At 35.1% G+C, this 20,928-nt stretch overlaps 2 protein-coding genes across 2 annotated transcripts; one reads left to right on the top strand and one right to left on the bottom strand.

The window, feature by feature from the left end:
- Positions 1-495: 495 nt before the first annotated feature.
- On the top strand, positions 496-9,653 carry LOC120633246 (serine--tRNA ligase, cytoplasmic). Its single transcript, XM_039903408.1, has 8 exons — positions 496-1,055; positions 1,655-1,871; positions 2,632-2,792; positions 3,766-3,947; positions 4,161-4,251; positions 6,204-6,460; positions 7,417-7,543; positions 8,477-9,653. The coding sequence occupies exons 1-8, from the start codon at positions 735-737 to the stop codon at positions 8,606-8,608; spliced, it is 1,488 nt and encodes a 495-aa protein (XP_039759342.1). The 5' UTR covers positions 496-734; the 3' UTR covers positions 8,609-9,653.
- Positions 9,654-18,838: 9,185 nt separating this feature from the next.
- Positions 18,839-20,494, bottom strand: LOC120633395 (tumor susceptibility gene 101 protein). Its single transcript, XM_039903601.1, has one exon. The coding sequence runs from the start codon at positions 20,354-20,356 to the stop codon at positions 19,154-19,156; it is 1,203 nt and encodes a 400-aa protein (XP_039759535.1). The 5' UTR covers positions 20,357-20,494; the 3' UTR covers positions 18,839-19,153.
- Between the last annotated feature and the right edge of the window lie 434 nt (positions 20,495-20,928).

The following is a 20,928-nucleotide window of genomic DNA, read 5'->3' as shown; positions in this document are numbered from 1 at the left end:
GGTGGATGCACAGGGTATGGTATGAATGTAGCAATCGTAGATGAATTGAAATATGCCGAGTTAAAAAATTTAATGTCATTATCGACTAAAGTAGTTAATTATTGAGAATTTCAACAACTTACGTTGTACAAAATATTGTGGTAAATATAACCTTACTTCCTTGTATCTCCATGCTTCCTTGTTTATTTTTCAAGCCTACTCTAACAATATTAATATTTGGCGCTTCTTTTTTTTGAGTTACCCTGATGCAAATGTGGCGCCATCCTAATTTAATACATTTTGACGACACTTTTTCATATACACAGATGACTCTCCTTACCTCTACCCTCCATAGAAGAAATATAGACCTCAATAACAGACAACAGTGTATATAGGGAAAATCAATTATCAATAGCGATTGTTAAGGCCAGGACCTACTCAAAAAGTCGCACTGCGTGAAATATAAGAACAGCATTGACACAACATTTTAAGATAATTTTATCATATTCTTTTTGAAATAAAAGACTTTATTTCGCAAAACTTTCTGAAGAAAGCAAAGGCTTACGTCATCATATTTCTGAACGCCCTTTCACTTAGCATTGCAGTCAGCAGAATTGACGTTTTACATTTTGTGTCATAAGTCGTGTTTTGAAATTTTTTTAGGTTGTTCAACACTTTCATCATACGAATTTAATTAACTAAAGTAATTTAATTTGTATGTAAATACTTACATAAATTGTGATATACTACACACCATGGTTCTCGACCTAGATTTATTTCGGGCTGACAAAGATGGAGAACCGGACAAAATTCGTGAAAATCAACGAAAACGTTTTAAAGACGTCGGTTTAGTGGATACTGTGGTTGAACAGGATACCTTATGGAGGAAATTACGCCACGACGCCGACAATTTGAACAAATTAAAAAATGTATGTAGCAAAGAGATCGGTCAGAAGATGAAAAGTAAAGAACCGGCTGGTTCTGAAGACGATCCGGTACCTCAGGATGTCTGTGATAACCTTATTAATATTGCTGGTGAGCAGTTACGGCCACTCACCGTGAATCAAATCAAAAAGGTATCAAATAAATGCCCTACAAAGTATTAAATACTATATTTTCAAATGTGTTAGGCATATATATTTTTCAATGTAATTAAAAAGTTTGTCTTGCCATATGGTATGTATGTAGATAATATTAGGTATAGTATAAAGACAAAAGTAAAATTTTTTACTCAAATTGGCCTAAAGAATGCATTTTTAATGTATTTGTAATATTTTTATACATTCTGGTCAGCTTATGGTGATAACTTCATTGGCTAACTTATAAATAAAGCTATGAAGGTTCCTAATGCGCCTTGGTTTAACAATAAACTGACAACTAACTTATCTGGGTTTTTTTTTTATTTTCACCAAAACTGTCACTTCAACTTAACTAGACATACCTCTTTTTAATCATATATATAATTATTTTGCCTATAATAGCAATATCTTATAAGATCACAATTAACAAAAGTAAGTAATTTTAGTAAGGTATTTTTTCAATTGCAGAGTCAATTGCTTTAATCTCATATAGCTTTTAATGTAAGGACTGTTATTGCCAGACCATTTGTTATTTTTTTTTACAAAGTGTAACAATTTTATTATCTACAACAAATGAGGGTTTACTATTTTTTTAGGTCAGACTACTTATAGATGAAGCCATCACAAAGAATGAGCAAGCTCTTATTACAGCAGAAAAAGCACGCTCGGCAGCTCTTAGAGAAGTTGGCAACCACTTGCATGAGTCTGTGCCTGTCGATGATGATGAAGACCACAATGGCATAGAGAGGACATATGGAGACTGCACTGTGAGACAAAAGTACTCACATGTGGATCTCATTTGTATGATAGATGGTGAGTTTATTGAACAGCTTACACACCTACCTTGTTTATCATGAATACTCAAATAGTCGTGATTTTGTTTTTCAAAAACGAATCAAGCTTTTATGTATTTTGTACTATATAGTGCCTTTTATTAAATTGTTGTTGGAATTAGGAATTGGATGTTAATATTAAAAATGGATTTAAAAAAACCAATTGTGTTGAAATTAATTATAGAATTTAAAATAAAGAGATTTCTTTATGTACATATCCTTTCATTTATATATTAAAAGGCAAAGGTGACTGACTGCTTGATCTATCAATGCACAGCTCTAACCAGTTTGGATCAGGCTGAAATTTTGCACACAGATAGTTATTACAATGTAGGAACCGGCTAAGAAAGGACCTTTGAAAATTCCAACCCTAAGAGGGTTAAATGGGGTATAAGAGTTTGTATAAATTCCTTCATTTTTAAAGTTTAGCATTAAAAATATAGAATATGTTTCACATATTTTAAAAATTACAACTCCTAAGGCATCAAATAGGGGATGAAAATGTATATGAAAGTTTCTGATTTTTAAAGTAATTTACGTTCATATTTTTCTATTAGCAGCAAGACATTTTTTTAAACCTTTGTAGTTAAAATTTACTGAATCAAAAAAATAACTTTACGTAAGCGAAGCCGCGAGCAAAATCTAGTATAATATATTTGATGAGCATTAAAAAGCATTAACAAATGTTTACAAGAATGGTCTACACTTCAAAAGTTAAGATTGCTAACATTGCATTTAAGGTATGGATGGTGAGAGAGGTGCAGCGGTCGCTGGTGGTCGCGGTTACTACTTAAAAGGACCAGCTGTGTTCCTGGAGCAGGCTTTAGTTCAGCTCTCGCTAAGAATGCTATTGAAAAAGGGGTACACACCCCTTTACACACCATTCTTTATGAGGAAAGAGGTAACTTTTATGAATGAATGAATGCATATACACCTTTATTGCACACCAAAAAAAAATACAGAGGAATAAGAAAGAGAACTCAACACAGCTATTACTACTATTTGGCGGCCTAATAGTAGTTTGCGAAAAGTGTAGCAAAAAGCAAATAATAAATTGCACTTATTGACGCTCTAGATGACCGTGGGTGGTCAGCAACCCTGTTTTCTGAGTCTGAGGCTGTGGTTTCTCACTACTGAAAAAGTTTGTGTGATCAACATTCTTCCATGGCTGGGTGTTTATGTGTATATTATAAGTATTTATGCATTTTATTCATTAAAATATTCATCAGTCATCTCTGTACCCATAACACAAGCTAAGCTAACTTTGAGGATATTTATATATTTATTTATTATTATCATTGAACTGGATTGTCCCCTTGCTTAGGCCGAAGAAATGGTTGTATACTTGTACTTTCGCAACAAATGTTGTAAAGATAGTTACTGCATGAAAGGAGGATGCCAAAAAAACCGGCGAAGTGAGAGTTTGAACTTGTATACCAAAGGGTTCCGTACCAAGGTGCAATTTGAAATATTTTGTGAAAATTTCAACACTACCTATTATGGATTATGACATACAGCCCGCTATAAACAGACAAACCAAAAGACAGTGACAGCTTCGAAATAGGGTCCCTATATGTTAGCAGCCTGCCTGTATGCAACCCTAAAAAGTTACTTTTCCCCTATTTAGGTTTTTCGTAAATAAGAAGAGTATCTATGTATTGTTTTTATTAGTGAAGCGACTAACACACAGATAAAAAAAAAACAAGAGTAAGATCTGTTAACTTAACCTAACCACCCTCGTATAAGCCAGTCTTAAACTTGTATTTGTGATTTCACTGACACAGGGAATCCTAGTGTGGAAATCACAGACTTTATCTGTATTCTTTAGTTTACTTTTTATGTGTTGGTTTGAAATAAATAAATATTATTTTTAGGTAATGCAAGAAGTAGCGCAACTAGCACAATTTGATGAGGAACTATACAAAGTGGTGGGAAAAGGCTCCGAGAATAAGGGAGACACTGTTGTGGAGGAGAAATATCTAATCGCCACCTCTGAGCAACCCATAGCTGCATACCACAGGGATGAATGGATTCCTGAAGCTTCTTTGCCTATTAGGTTTGTTTCTAACCATTCTGTAAAATCGATAAACTCACACTGTCCTCCATGTCATTTCATGGGACACCTCCTTAATTTAAAAAAAAAGTGTTAATAAAAATTAAAATAACACATGAAGTGCACGCCACAGCTTATTCAATATCTCTACCACTAATAAAATAATGACTTTATAAAAGACAGAAAAAGAGTATAAGACGTTAATTTTTCATTTAGGTACGCTGGTCTGTCAACTTGTTTCCGACAAGAAGTAGGATCACACGGTCGGGACACCCGTGGCATATTTAGGGTGCACCAGTTTGAAAAGGTAAGCTAGCACCTTTGATGTATGTTTTACTAGCTATTGCCTGTGACTTCGTCCGCCTGTGGATCTATAGTTTTAAAATTTGGTTAAGAGTAACCTATATTCGTTTCCAGGAAGCGAACTCTCTGTGTCTCATTTCATAAATTTCATATTAATATACTAATATTAAAAATGCGAAAGTTCATCTGTTTGTTCGACACCCATGGTCGGCTCAACCACACCACCAATGTTGAGGTTGGGCACAGAGATAGCTTGGATTCAAGTGGCTATAAAGGTCTATTCCGGTAAAGTCGCTGGGGATCGCGTTCACGGGTTTCAATGTGGTTATTTATGCAACTGTTGTATAATAAGGGGTATTAAAATACGAATGGGGGTGGTGATTATAGTATCACATGAGTGTTTTAATCCCTAATTATCAACAGTTGCAGTCTAGTCTTTATCTTCTCCCATAATATGAAACCTCTATAAAAGATTCTGATACAGTTACTGCCAACATGAAAACAGCCAGACATAGTAACCTAATATCACCAGTTACTGAATATAATACAAATAAACTAAGTATTATTATAGTAGTAACTTTGTATAGTGCAATTAGTAAAATTCACTCCGATATGTTCTTTCATGTTGGAAGGTCCCAATCTCGATGTACTCTGCGGAATATTTATATTTAGGTATCACTTCACTATTTTTATTTTTTATGGATTTTGAATATTATAATTATTATTAATATAAAAATATATTTAAATTATCTGGCGGTTCGCTGTCAAAACTTGAACGAAATACTTTTTCTTACGGCGTGCGAACTTCATTAGGACTCGCGCTTAAATGACAATGTTCTTTTTTTGAAATTGATACCAAAACCACGCAGTATATTAATAAGAATGTGGCTGTCTGTTGAGTTAATCCTTTGCGCAGAAGGGATCGAAAAAAAATCAGAGTAATGTTATAATGAAATTCAGTACAACACTGATGCTGCAATCGTTTCAGTCTATTATATAAAAGATTTAAATCATGGGAGTACATAAAATTTGGCACTGTACATACGCTTAACTGCTAAATGATATTGACAAAATTTTGCAGTTGGCTGGCATCCTAGAGATGGGATACTTTTTAGCTAAGAAAAATAAATGTTCTGTTGTGATTTTTAAAAAATCCGAAACATCGCGTGCGTAGTTGCATGGACATCAACAGCTTCTGTTTTTATAGATCCCCATAAAAACTCAAGTTATCCGGAATAATCCATAGCCAATACATTTTTGAAAATTTAATGTATGTTCACAAAAATGTATCAAAATTTAAAAGAAAATGTGACTGCAATAATTTGAACGTTAGAAGCAAAAATAAACTTGCAGTGCAGTACACTAGACTACACAAAATAAGCAATTCATTAAAAGGAAATTGTATACTATTTTACAACAAAAATCGGTTGATATTATTGGTGATGTCTCTAAAAAAGTTCAATGTTTGTATTAAGCGAAAGCTTATAGAAAAGTCCTATTATAGTATAAAGGATAACGTAAAACGATAAAAAAGCTTGGGTGTGAATAATTGCTCTAACCAGGTTGCTTCTTAAATATTTTCAAATTATAATGTGAGATGGTGATAATAAAAAGAACACCCGGCTAAGTTTGTTGTGGGCTTCTTCTTAGACCAGAGCACGTTTGGAACCCTCGTAGCTTTAGTTTTAAGTTTACTATTGTAGTTATCGCCATCACTACTCACTGCTATGTACACATTTTGTATATAATCAACGCATCAAAAGTTCCATCTATGTGCCAATTTGAATAAAGAAATATTTGACTTATGTATTAAATATTACTATGCCAAGCTCTAAGAGGCAAGCTATCTTTAGGCCTAATTTGGTTAAGACTAGTACAATGGTTTATCCAAACAAAGACAAAATAATCGCTGCATTCACACTCTAAATACGTTTTTCGTTTATTAATTAATTCAAGGTAGAGCAATTTGTCCTGACCTCGCCACACGACAACGCATCATGGAATATGATGGAAGAGATGATTACCAACGCTGAGGACTTCTACAAAATACTTGGCATTCCGTACCGGGTCGTGAACATAGTTTCTGGTGCTCTTAACCACGCAGCTGCCAAGAAGTTGGACCTTGAGGCGTGGTTCCCGGGGTCTGGTGCGTACCGGGAGCTGGTCTCATGCAGCAACTGTCTAGAATACCAGGCTAGAAGGCTGCTAGTTAGGTGAGAAATTTTTATTGTCCTTACTAATATATTTCATTGAATGATGTTTTAGGTACAGACTAACAATCGAACATTTTCCTGAGTACCATCTATTATAAAAATTAAGCTTGATTCGCTTTACTCCGCAAAAATCAGGAGAATCTTTATGGTGTCATTTTTAGTTACTAGTTTTTGTTACTTAATTACTTCCATCTTTATACTCCACACCAAACAGATCTTCGGCAATATACTCACAGCACTCCATACAGATTCTCCTGCTTTTCGCGGGGTATATCAAATCAAGCTTAATTTTCATAATATAACATGGAATTACGCAAAGTAACACGTGCTTCTATACAATATTTGATTGTCATATTATGCACTTTCCATTCCTAATGAGACATACATAAACATTCTTGATTGTACCGATTTAATGCCCGAAATTGGCATACGTAAACTGTCTTGAATAGAAAGCTAGGCGATTGCTGGGAATTAAAGACTAGATGAAACTTTAACGCCTGAGCAGCAGGCGAGTGTATTAATAACAATATATTTGAATATTAATATCATTTTTTTTTGTTAAATATATTAACGTATAATATCATTTCTTTAGCCCAATGATATGAATATATGATAACCCATCTCATAGAGCCCTCGGGTCATGCAAAAACTGGCGATAAGTACATATCAGCTACAGTGGCCACATATATTTCACAATTAAAAATTACACCACAAAGTGGTAAAACACATTTATTTTCACTCTTCCCTCAATATGGGAATCAAATGAAAGGACACAAATAGTAGAATTCTATACTCTATGCAAAATTCAAATCCAAGATGGCCGCCACCACAAAATGGCGACTAATATTATTTTTTTCACGACTCCCTCAGTGTGGGTATCTAATTCTTGATCCCCATATTAGAAGGTATCATTTCTTTAGGCCTTTAAATGTATTCACGTGATATGAAATCATCAGATATGGACAAACAAAGAAAATGAATGCTGCAACTGAGTATGTGCATATGCTGAACGCGACCATGTGCGCAACCACGCGCGTCATCTGCGCTATACTGGAGGTGAATCAAACTGAGGAAGGCATCAAGGTAACAATAATTCATCCAACAAAAACATCAGTGTAAATCTCAGACTGAATATTGTTCGATCACTCACACATCGAAACTGGTCCGGCCAGTGAGCGGAACATACCTGGTGCGGACTCGCATTAATTACAAAGCTATTTAACTTTAATTGAAATTCAACGTACACAACAAATACCCTTGAATGAACTTAAATAATAATAGAAACAAAAAGGCCAAGTGCGGATCGGACACGAGGCTTATATTTACCTTTCAACGATCGATTTTAATTAGGCAACTCATATAACCTAATCTGTCAATGATTTTTGCCTCAAAAAATACGACTATTTTTTTGTTGGTATTATCATATTTTTGATTTTCCGTATGGATTTATTGTATGCAAAATAAAATATTTTTAATGTCAGCTATTCGTAAAACCTGAACATTACGCACCGGCGAATCGGTGTCTTGACTTTAGATACGTACGTACTTTACTTACGTCGTTAGTCATTATCTAAGAGTAGGGTGAAACGTTTTTCTTCTCCAAGCTTCACCTTAATCATTAGGCATCCGTTTTAAGAGTTTCCTAGGTTTAGCGAAAACCGGACAAATTAGTTGTCTTAATGATCCTATTCTTACTCAAATGAAACTAATTTCTTCTATAGGTAGAGAAAATAATTCAAATTAAAAGTAATGAGATGATACCTTCTTAGTAGACATGTAATAAAAGTCGACGTATGACGAGCGTATAAGTAGTCCCGGGTCGATTCCCAGCATTTTTGAAATTTATAATTTCCGAATTTTCTCTTGTCTGGTCTGGTCTGAAGGCTTGGGTCGTGGGTAGATACCATCTATCGATAAAGACGTGCCTCCAAGCGATTAAGCGTTGTGATCAATGTTAGCAAGGTTTTATGACTTCTATTTATTCCACAATTTTTTTAACAGTAATATGTTCCACAGGTGCCTCAAGTTTTAAAAGATTGGATGCCGGAGCAGTATCAAGAGCTTATACCTTTCGTGAAGCCGGCTCCGATAGACGTCGAAACCGCCGCCGCCGCCAAGAAAGGAAAGAAACAGAATGAGAAGAAATAGAAGTGTCTGTATTACAAAACTTGAGTTTGCTGCATTGCGATCGTCGCAATCGTTAATTGCGAGATATGGTTATTTATTAATTTATTAGCTTTTCCAGGGTTTTGAAACTAAATTTTACACATAAGAGATATATTTTTTTTTATCACATACACCATCATTAGTTAAGCATAAACGATAACAGCAAAAATTAAATGCGGAAAAAAACTATAATGAGCTTTTATGTTTTTGTTTTCGGGTGAAGTTATGTTAGTTTGAACTATGTTCCGCCGTTACATATTCTGCGATTACTATGAGCAATAACCGCGATGTCCTCTCACTCATCGGAGTATAATATGCTATTGTGTACGCTAGACGAGTAAAATCATCGATCCTTCCGTTAAGTTACGACGGGTGTAAGAATGCAAGAAATAACGATAATGCCACGATTTGAGCCTTGTTACCCACACTTGTACGTTCTGTAAACTAGAAACTGTAGTAGTTGAAATCTTTGAATCCTCTAGCATAGACGTCAAGGCCTACATGATATATCGTGGGAAACGATACCATTTCGACAATAAGTAAACCTAGTTAAAAAATCTCACACTAGGCATCCTGTTATTGAAAAGTAAACTATGTGATTACATTCATAAGGCTAACCGGGTTGTAACGTGATTTGAATTTAAAAAACATCCCGCTTCTGAAGAAAATATTGCCTCTTATGCATAATTTGAATGTCAGTGAACCTTAAGAGTATAGATAACGTAAAATTCCCTACAAAACATAAAAAGGTAATTTATTGATATTAATCGCAAGGCTTGTAAAGTATAGAGATAGAGAGTAAAATAATAGAGGTAATGTTGTCTTCTTTTAATCCTGATCCAGAACGTGGGCAAATGCAAAATAATTTACCAATATGATTGCGACTATCCGATGTTTGCATCACAGTTTCGTTATATGGGTAAATACGCAAACAGTTCATTTTCCGCAAAGCATTTAACTTGTTACTAAGCTAAGCTTTAACGTTTATATATTCTGTTATAACATTAAATGAAAATTGAATGGCTTATCTTGATTTTTTATCTTTAAATCTTATCTATATATATAAAAGAGGATGTTTGTATATATGTCATCGATAAACTCAGAAACTATTTGACCGATCATTATGAAAATTGGTATGCTTATGTATTTTTTCACGGAGAAGGTTTATATGCTATGCCCATTGATGTAACTCCCCACCAGGCGGCGCTGTCAAGTATCGACTTCCGCCCCGTTCAACCGATTGTCATAAAAATTGGTATGACCATGTATTTTTCCACGGAGAAAACGAACATGCTATGTCCATTGATGTAACTCCCCACCAGGCGGCGCTGTCAGGTATCGACTTCCGCCCCGTTCAACCGATTGTCATAAAAATTGGTATGACCATGTATTTTTCCACGGAGAAAACGAACATGCTATGTCCATTGATGTAACTCCCCACCAGGCGGCGCTGTCAAGTATCGACTTCCGCCCCGTTCAACCGATTGTCATAAAAATTGGTATGACCATGTATTTTTCCACGGAGAATGTAAATATGATATATATAGATTCTTGGAAGTGTTAGAAGTAATATAGGATACTTTTTATCCCGTCATTAAGCTCGGTTCCTTTGGGAGAGGGGATGAGTGTTTGACGATTTAACATCATAACTCCGACAAATTAGAACCGATTTAAATAATTATTTTTGTACTATACAGGTATATGTGTTTAATTGTGTGCCCAAACTGTGGTTGGAGATAGACGACAGAACTCCTCAGCGGACAGCAGCAATTTAATGCCACATCAAAAAACAAACGCAGACGAAGTCGCGGGCAACAGCTAGTATATATATATATATTTCTTGTGTGCGTGTGTATGTCACTGAACTCCTCCTAAACGGTTGGACCGATTTGAATGAATTTTTTGGTATGCGTTTGGGTGGCACCCTGGATGGTTTAGATTCACAAATCAGCCCGACAGATGGCGCTGGGGTCCGCTAGTTATCTATAAAAAGGAATTGCTGTTCGAGAACGGCTGGACCGACCGATTTGGCCTTGAAATATTCGTGGAACTCTATAGAAGGTTTCACTTTAAACGGAGAGAAATATACGAATATATATTATTCTGCTGTACGTGTGTTTTGCAACCAACTCCTCCTAAACAGCTGGACCGATTTTGATGAAAGGAGATCGAGCAATTTGGTATGGAGCTTGTACATTGACGATATGACCATGATACTGCTTATTTTAGAACTTTTAAGAATATTTTATTAATTAGACAATACAAAACTTTGTTTTAGGTCGCCTTTATTTAGATAAATATTTAAGGTAATGTTTTCGTTAGTGTACAATTAAGAAATACAATGCCACGATTTGCCCCATCTATTTTGTGTGTATATTTTAATGGATTAATCCTGGTTAGTTTGAAAACACAATTTGGGTGTGACTACTTTTCGAAAACAGGACTTCGTCTGCCGGGTCCGCTAGTACTCAACGAATAAAAAACATCCTATGTTATAAGATTTATTGTGACAAATACGTTACACGACTTACACGTTTTATCCAAACTTAAATCTATATAATCCTCTCCGAGACTGGCAACAAACGATTATATGTCTCAAGGTTTCTTCATACACAATATATTATAAATATAAAAAATAAACCTTAGTACGAGTTTGAACACCGGTGGTTTTGTAACACGCAAGCATGGATTTTCAAGTAAAGAAAAGCTCATTGTTACGAACTGAACCATATTTCTGGGTTGATTCGTACATAGATCATTATTGTATGCAATTGTTCATGGAACGCTATAGACAAATTAGTTTTTTCGTACGTACTAATTCTGTCGTACGAAAATCTCTGAAATTATTTAAATTCATAGGTCTAAAAGTAGTCCTGTTTTTTTTACACTGTATCTCAAACGATAGCCCTAGTTTTAGACATGTAAATTTATTTTAGTTATATAATGGTGCCAATTCTGTTGTAAATATGTAAACTAAACTAAATCGAAATATTACGACGCTTGTTATTAAATGGGGTGATCAATCTCGTACTAAGGTAATTTAGTAAATAAAATTATATTTCGTATCATTATACAGTCGCTATAAGACTGATATAAAAAGTATATACTAATTTCGGTTTCGGCGGTAGAAGGAAATCTATCTATCTTGGAAATCAGGCTACGTATTCCAGAAAGTCGCCGGTTTAAATTCTTCCGAAATTGTTATATGCATTTTAAAATGTATAAAAACATTTGGGCCTCACCATATATCACAATACAAGGCTACGAATTGATGTCCACCGGGCTGCAAGTAAAAAGCTAGTCGTAGTAGTAGACTCTTGCTAAGACCCGTCCCATAAAATAAATCCATGTCAATTCTGAATTTTATTTCGAGGGAAAATTTAAGATCGGTTTAGCTGTTACGCTGTAAATCAGTAAATAATAAAGATAAGTTTTCCAAGCTCCGCGGGGTCAGATACCGGTTACTTTTCCTGTGTTACTTTTTATCGATACGGTAACAAACGAACACATTACCGGCCCTCTACAGGGCACAAGTGTCCTCTCAGAATGTGAGGGGTTTAGGCAGCGAACGAAAAAAATATAGAAACCTAACGGATATAAATAAAATAAATAAATATACTACGACAATACACACATCGCAACCTAGCCCCAAAGTAAGCGTAGCTTGTGTTATGGGTACTAAGATAGCTGAAGAATATTTTTTTATGAATATAATACACATAAATACTTATAATATACAGATAAACACCCAGACACTGAAAAACATTCATGTTCATCACACAAACATTTTCCAGTTGTGGGAATCGAACGCACGACCTTGGACTCAGAAAGCAGGGTCACTGCCCACTGCGCCACCCGGCCGTCAATGCATGCGTTTAGTTCGCTAGTCACAATGCTTACCGATTTACAGCCGGCCAATCACAGCTGGTCCCGTGCTACACGACATACAATAGGACCAATCAGGTTTTTTGCGATTCTATTCGTGTTTCTTTATATATAGACTGCCTGTTTGGGTACCAGTCAGTCTATATATAAAGCACCAAACGACAATTTGTTAGAATTGTTGTTCGCTGGGCTTCTTAAGCCGTAGTCCAACACGCAGGCTAAGTACGGATTGGTGGAATACACTCCTTTTTGAGAACATGACGGTGAACTCTCAGGCATGCAGGTTTCCTTACGACGACGTTTTCATTTACCGCTAAAGCAAGTTAGAAGGAATTAATTCAAAAAACGCACATAACAAAAAACTTAAAGGTGCGTGCCGGGGTTCAAACTCAGCCTCATGAAAGTAAAGTAGCAGTTCCACCCATTATGCTATTACGGCTCCACCTCATAAATAGCTTTTATTTTGGGAGATAGATTGCAATATTATGATTTACATTCCGCAAGGCGCACAGAATAAAAAAAAAAAATCTTCGTTTCCTAAGGTCAGGTTCACAGCTAAGTCAATCTTTGCAAAATACTGCGTTGAGATGTCAATATAAGCTACACCACTTCATGCTGCGCATTCGAAACTAACACAATGGTGCCAATTCGCTGCTACATAAATCTCTAAAACGAAACTAAAATGACAAACAATCATGAATGTTAACAAAAATATATCAAAATTTCAAGAGATAATGTGATTACAATTATTTGAACGTTAGAAGAAAAAATAAACTTGCAATGCAGTACACTAGACTATATGAAATAAGCAATTCATTTAAAGGAAATTTTATACTATTTTACAACAAAAACCGGTTGATATATTGGTGATGTCTCTAAAAAAGTTCAAAGTTTGTATTAAGCGAAAGCTTATAGAAAAGTCCTATTATAGTATTAAGGATAACGTAAACGATAAAAAAGCTTGGGTGTGAATAATTGCTCTAACCAGGTTGCTTTTAAATATTTTCAAATTATAATGTGAGATGGTGATAATAAAAAGAACACCCGGCTAAGTTTGTTGCGGGCTTCTTCTTAGACCACAGCACGTTTGGAACCCTCGTAGCTTTAGTTTTAAGTTTACGAATGTAGTTATAGCCATCACTACTCAGTGCTATGTTCACATTTTGTATATAATCAACGCATAAAAAGTGCCATCTATGTGCTTATTTGAATAAAGAAATATTTGACTAAAGTCAAGTGATTTTAAAATCAAGCTAATATGCAGTGTGGTGACGGCAGATGTCACCACAGAGAATGCCACAGCATCGTCTTTTACGCTACTATTATCTACTGCTATCATCAACCCGTATGCCTACCGCGGTGATTATGCCCATAACGCTCCTGTTATATGGCTATCGATGAAACAGTTTTTCCACAATATTTCCTGAGAAAAAGAATAGCACACCTTTTAGAGCTGTTCCTTGTAATTCAGTGTAAAGATTTGTATACAAGCAAATTAGCGCCATTAAATATATATTAAATCTATGTATTAAATATAATAACTTTTGTGGCTTATACTGACTACTGAAAGATGTTTAAACTAATCACAAAAATTCGATAATGATTTTTATATATAACTAATATAATTATTTATAACGCAGGTATGCAACGTTGGTTAGTGACTAATGTTGAGGCATAATTCAACAGTTTGAACAGCACCCAGTTTATATAATCAATTCACAAGTATATCATAATCCAAAATTTTCAACACATATGAATAAAAAATCCACCCAACTGAAGCATTTACTAGCATGAACTGAATTTTATTTATCAGTGAAATAAATACACTTTACAAGAAAATTAATTAAAAACCATTTTATATTACTATATGCAAATGGGATATTTTTCCAATCAGTTGCCGATACGTACATTGATAAAAAAAAGTATTATAACTATACCACTAATAATATAACTATTAAGAAAATATCAATATAACAATTTAAACTTTGTATAATAAGATACATTAATGCATGATTAAATAAAATTTCTGTTGTGAATTTGACATAAATTACATGTACAAATCAATTCAATGAACACTATCATAAAATGTGTTATGGGTTCAGTTAGTCAACTCAGGAGGCCGAAAGCGCATCGAATGGGCCTGCGGTAGGTCCGGTCGGATCGGTTTTGCTTGCGTACCGGAATTCTCAATGAGTTCGTAGGTATACGAAGTAGTTGACCTATCATACTCATTACACATAATATGCCACTATAAAGATCGCAACTTTTTTTTGAGATCCTTGATGTCTAAGGAAACCTTTAATGTGAAAACCGTGCGAGGTTAAACAGATCAGAAAACTATTTTATTATTATTATTCAAGCTGATTTTAACAAATCTGTCTTATTATGTAATAATATCTTCAAACCTTTTTACAGTAAAGAGATTTATTTTTGTTGGTAAGTAAATGGATACATTATTTTTAATATTAAAAAAATGCACTTAAAATGTATTGTTTCCCTTATGGTAGGGGGGGGATTTCGGGATTCACTTGAGGACGTCGGAATAACATAAGGTTGCCCAACCTTGCACCTTGTGAAGTACCATCCATACCTGAGCCCTGTACATGGTGAAAAGTCTAGGGCAACCGATCAGTAAGAAAAAAAACAGTAATTTTAAATACTTGAACGCGTCAGATTAAGGTAAGGTAGGTAAGTTAGTTACATGCAGAAGTGTGCATTTTAATAATCTGACAAGATTAGGAGATATTGAAATATTCTACAACAGATGCATCATATTAGTGAGAAAAAAATCGATAATAATTATAAAAACAGTCGTCGCCGCTCGCTGCTGACGCGCATCAACAAATACACCAGTATATGAATTCAAATGTTTAATTAACATCCCAACACCCGACGTGATACAGTACCTACTCACATCACCTTAAGCCGATACATAAAAAGCATACCAAAGCGATACCTAAAAACATTAAATAAAAAATATATTTGAACAGTCGTTTTATTTTCTGCCCCTTCGTACGTCAAACTCCACCAATCAAACCGGCAGATTAATATATTTCCTCTATCCTAGAGACGTATCTGTTAATATTTCTTTGTGACCTTTTTTTTTTACATTTTTTAAAACCATTGAAAGGGTTCTCATATTTTTTGTTTTATATAGCATCTAACCTTCTACAGTAACGGCTACAGTCCAGTAGGTCCCGACGACGCTCAAGTAGATCCCGAAATACCCTCTTTGCCTCCCCTACTATTATAAGACTGGCAAGTAGTAAAAAGGATTTTAGCAACAGAGGACTTAAGGAACAGGAGGATATATTTATGACCATTATCATGTGGGCTGTGGTAGGTACCTCATCATCAGTATAAATTGATGTGCCTTAATATTCCACATCCCTGTGAATTGTTTATTTCTAATATATAATATATATGTAATAAATTGCAAATTGTATTGGTCCACTTGCAAAGATAATTTAGTAAAATATTGAAAATTTAAGAAAGGAATATATGGACAATGAATTCAATAGAATTATACTTCATCATTGATTTCTAAGAACCACAGTAATAATTATTGACAATTATGGCTGTCTGAATGACTCTAGGCTTACACTGAAGTATCCCTTTGAAGCATAATGTGTATAAGCAGTCTAGCATGCACTTAATTAACAATACAATGCGTTGTTGAACACTGCTTATAAGAATTTAATATAGTTACTTTTCAATTACAGCAATTATACATACTTTTTTCAGTTATATCATTTAAATAACATTAGTTAAATTCGTCTGAACTAACGGCCCGTCCATACAGAACGTAGCGGTGACGCACCGTAAAATGCACGCACAAGGGCATTGCGAGGCCGCAAAGATGTGCGTGCAATGTTCTATATAATAGATAAGTCTGGCACTGTGGAACCACATTGCACAATTTGACATACCCTAGTTTTTTTTTTTTTTGCAGAATGCCACAGTGGCACCATTCTGGCGCGTCGCTGTCACAACGTATTGTATGGACCAACCGTAAGACCTTACGTTATAGTTGTAACTGTCCAAAACCACATACCAAAATAATTGACCGAGAAAAGTGAGATCTGTGAGTTGACTTGGGTTTATTTACGATTCGTCAGAGCCAATATAATAATCACAAATAATTAATCAATGGCTTAAAAAATATGGAAAGACTTTGTGTCTTTCTTTATTAAGTTATAGAAACCTCTCCAATTTCCTCATATTTCTAATTTTACATTATGTAACTAATTAATAAAAAACCATTATTGAGACAATAATCATTTCTCTCTTAAATGTCTACTTATATAAACAATCTTTGCATTACTTTTTAATGTAAACTCACAGAATTAAGAACATACAGAAACCTGACTTGTACACGTCTAATATTTAAGCATCGAAAATCACTCTACTGTAGTAGTTTTACTCGAACAGGCGGTTAGTCACTTCATTCCATATAGCAGTTGACAGTAATTATTACCTAATAATTTACCTGTAATGTTCTAAACATTTACCATAAAACGGGACAATTCTTGAATTCTGTGTGTAAACTGTGTTTTTAAAATAATAAAAACTTACACACATAAAGAAAACTTCATTTAGTGTATGAATGAATGAATGAATGAATACACTTTTATTGTACACCAAAGAAACAAAAAGTAGTTACAAAGATTTAAATACAATCAAGAGAGTACAATTTGGTGGCCTTATCGCTACATAGCGATTTCTTCCAGGCAACCAATGGCGTAAAAGGAAAAAACGTAGAAAAGAGGTAGGTGGTGCAATAAATAAGATTTAAAAATTATACAAATATATAAATATAAATAATATATATATATATATATATATATATATAAATATAACTATAATATATGTATAAATATATTATATATAAATACAAATAAAATATATAACATAAATATCTATATAAATATATTACATATAACATCCCCAATTAGTATGAAATACATAAATAATTCAAATTACACACTTAAAATGATTCGCTTCAGCGTTGTTCGGCTGAAAGAGACAAATAATGATCCTTCACTAGTTTCTTGAAGGTCCCAATCGATTGTGCCTCACGGATATCTAACGGCAAGGCGTTCCATAATTTAATAGCCTGAACCGTAAATGATCCGTTGAAGAAGGAGGATTTGTGACCAGGCACCTTCAAGACTAACTTCCTCGTAGAACGAAGTTCGTCTGGGAGTCCTACAAATTTAAACCTCTCTTTCAGGTAAAGAGGAGTAGAAGGATGAAACAAAACACAGTACAGAATAGAAACAATGTGCAAATTCCGGCGAAGTCTGATAGGTAACCACTTGAGACGAGACCGAAATTGAGAAATATGATCATATTTGCGCAACCCAAATATGAAACGAATGCTAGAATTCTGGAGTCTCTCAAGTTTATTTAACTGATCTTCAGTTAAGTTAACATAGCTTGCGTCAGCGTAGTCAAGAATGGGAAGGAGAAGAGTCTGTGCGAGCATAATTTTGGTAGGTATAGGAAGTAAATACCGAAGACGACGCAAAGAGCCTAGAGCTGCAAATGTCTTTCTGCTGATCTCATTAATATGGTACGTCCAACTTAAGGTTCGGTCAAGATAAATGCCCAAGTTCTTTACATTTTCACAGTATGGGACTGTGACACTATCAAACTCAATGGAGGGGAGGGAAAACCAGTCAATCCTTGAAATCTGCCTTCGACTGCCAATAACAATAGCTTGAGTTTTTTTTGCATTAACGTTAAGGCCATGCGCTTTACTCCAATTTGAAATAACGCGCAAGTCTTTGTTAATGCTAGCTATTGCGATTGGAAGATTATCAAAGGTTGACTGGGTGTAAATTTGGACATCGTCAGCATACATATGGTAGAGTGAAGATATATTCCGAGTAATGGAGTTGATGAAAATAGAAAAGAGTAATGGAGATAGCACGCCGCCTTGAGGTACGCCAACAGTAATATCACACCATGAGGAATGAGATTCCTCAGTGTGAATACGCTGCCGACGACCATGAAGATAACTATGAAACCAGTCAATCACTGATGGAGATATGTTAAGAGAACGCAACTGACTCAACAGAATGTCGAAATCTACCGTATTAAAAGCATTACTGAAGTCCAGCAATACCAGAACTGTGAGCAGTTTATTGTCCATTATTTATTATTATTAGTTTATTGTTATTGTGGTGTATTTGGATTCATGCATTTTTTTTTTAAATCTTTTAAATATACACACTAAACACTAAATTAGAGATTGTTTAAATTATAAGCCAAGTAAGAAAGAAAAAAATTCAAGCCTCTTGTCTCAGACTCAGACTTGACAGATGCAGATATAATCTACAGAAATAATCATATATTATTTATATTCAGAAACTGTAATACAATCCCATTTTATTATTTTGTTAAATACATATTGTGTTGCTGTGGACAGGAGATATAAAAACTTTCTGTCAAGTCAACCCAGCCAGATATTTAATAAATAATATTTATGAAATTCAAGTAACAATGTTGATTATTTTAGGGCTCTGATGTCTCTCTATGACAGAAGAACATGCAATGCAGAAATTTACCCAAGCAGAATAGAACTCGCTTTATTTAGTCAATTAGCTAGAAGATAAGTGTTATTCATCAGTATCAGACCTAACAAGCTAGTTGGGCCTTCTGCCGACATTTATGCATTAAAGCTCTTAAAGTGAACTGTTGCCGAGCCAACGTTCGTACTTGCTTCAAAAATGTATCCAAATCAATAATCTCTTTACGTAAAGCCTCACCCATGTAGTAAATAGCATCCTCCAGGGTGGCTTCCTCTGCAAAAGCGTTTAGAAGCTGAGAGTATAGCGGAGCAGTGGTTACAACAGCCTCATCAACATCAACACTCTCCTGTTCACCTAAATGCTCAACAGCAGATTGTAGCTCCTTTTCCTTTTCTTGTAATATAGTCACATTTTTATCAAGCTCAGTCCTCTCCCTCTGCAATCTGGTCAAAATATCCTCCAATCGTGTCTTCCCTTCTCGCAGCTCCTGTTGCGTGCGTCTCAATGTTTCAAGCTCAGCTTGCGACTGTTGAGACTGTTCTTTAAGGCGTCTCCTCAATTTGTCCTCAACTGCAGACAACAAGGAAGCTTTGATATGCTCCTCTGTTATAGTTCCACCAGCTACATCTGGCCCTGGTATGTAGCTGGTTGCATGGGGATAAGGTGTTGTGTTAGGTGGAGAAAATGGTGGTCCGTTGGTATTTACTGAACCAGGATAAGGTGTTCCATAATTTGGGTAAGGTAAATTAGAAGTTGAAGGATAAGGCGCCACTGAAGGGTAACCTGCCTGTGGAGGGCTGACTATAGGAAATAGATTTCCCGATGGCTGCGGCATGAAGGAGTTCACTGGGTATGGAGGGCGATTTTCATTTCGTGGTTTAGAATACACAGGCGGCAGTTCACCAAACGCTGTAATCATACATTGCACTAGTGTCTGTAGAGTTGATCCATTAGGTGTCCATTCATGTAAATATGGTAGATACACTTTTCCATTGCTGTCGACATACCTGGACACCTTAAGGGACATATCAGCTGTTGGTTTTACGAAGCATAACGGCACATGCTGCGGATGTGTATCCATCAGCCAGATACAAATGGGTATATTGTAATAAGAACCCTTGTAATTCACTGGTATGGTGCCCTCTATATTAAGCAAGTCCTTTCGAGCTCCATTATTGAACACAAAGGCTTCTAAACGATAAGTCAAACTACGATAAAATTGAATCAGATTAATCACCTCTCGTGATGTAATGTCTCGATGTTTGTATTTCGAGAGATACACTTTTAATACAGCCTCGTCGTTGGCCATGACGAAAGTCACACCCACAAAGCACGTAAATGTAATCGAAATACCAAATACTTTATTTTGGATGATGGAAAACACAAAGTTAGATTACAAAGCCCAAATCCTAATCAATTTTGTTTTGTATGACATTGACAGCACAGGGCACAGAGTAGGTACATTTTAAATGCTGGCAGTCTGGCACTATCCTGTACCTATCTTAGACTGAGACTAACGCAGAAAAAATATTTGAAACACACATGACGTACCTATCTGAGCAGTACAAAAAGAAATTAACGCCAACATCGCAAACTTATCTTGAATCAAGCAAAGCAAACCAAACATGACGACGGAATAACTTTGATACTAAACTTATTCTAGGGGTTCTAATTATCGCGGTGGATAAAAGGTGGAAAAATAACGAAATAGCGCACGCGATAGGGCATATTTTGTACATGCAGCTTTGCTTTTGAGGTTCAGTCCTAAGCAGGTATGTGATGAGTTAGTTTGTTTCGTAGCTCGAAGCGAGGATGATGGTAGGATTTTTAAATGAAGTCCGTACTTAAGTCCAATTTTTTTTTTGTTAAATAAAATACCCT

This window comes from Pararge aegeria, chromosome 21 (genome assembly GCF_905163445.1).
Source record: "Pararge aegeria chromosome 21, ilParAegt1.1, whole genome shotgun sequence".
In the NCBI taxonomy this organism is placed as follows: domain Eukaryota; kingdom Metazoa; phylum Arthropoda; class Insecta; order Lepidoptera; family Nymphalidae; genus Pararge; species Pararge aegeria.
This window is presented reverse-complemented; position numbering and strand designations above follow the sequence as displayed.

Bases quoted from the DNA above. Each gene is read 5' to 3' on its own strand.
- LOC120633246 (XM_039903408.1), top strand. From the start codon at position 735: ATGGTTCTCGACCTAGATTTATTTCGGGCTGACAAAGATGGAGAACCG. The intron at 6,461-7,416 runs GTGAGAAATTTT...TGAAATCATCAG, and splicing joins GCTAGAAGGCTGCTAGTTAG to ATATGGACAAACAAAGAAAA. The intron at 7,544-8,476 runs GTAACAATAATT...TATGTTCCACAG, and splicing joins AAACTGAGGAAGGCATCAAG to GTGCCTCAAGTTTTAAAAGA.
- LOC120633395 (XM_039903601.1), bottom strand. From the start codon at position 20,356: ATGGCCAACGACGAGGCTGTATTAAAAGTGTATCTCTCGAAATACAAA.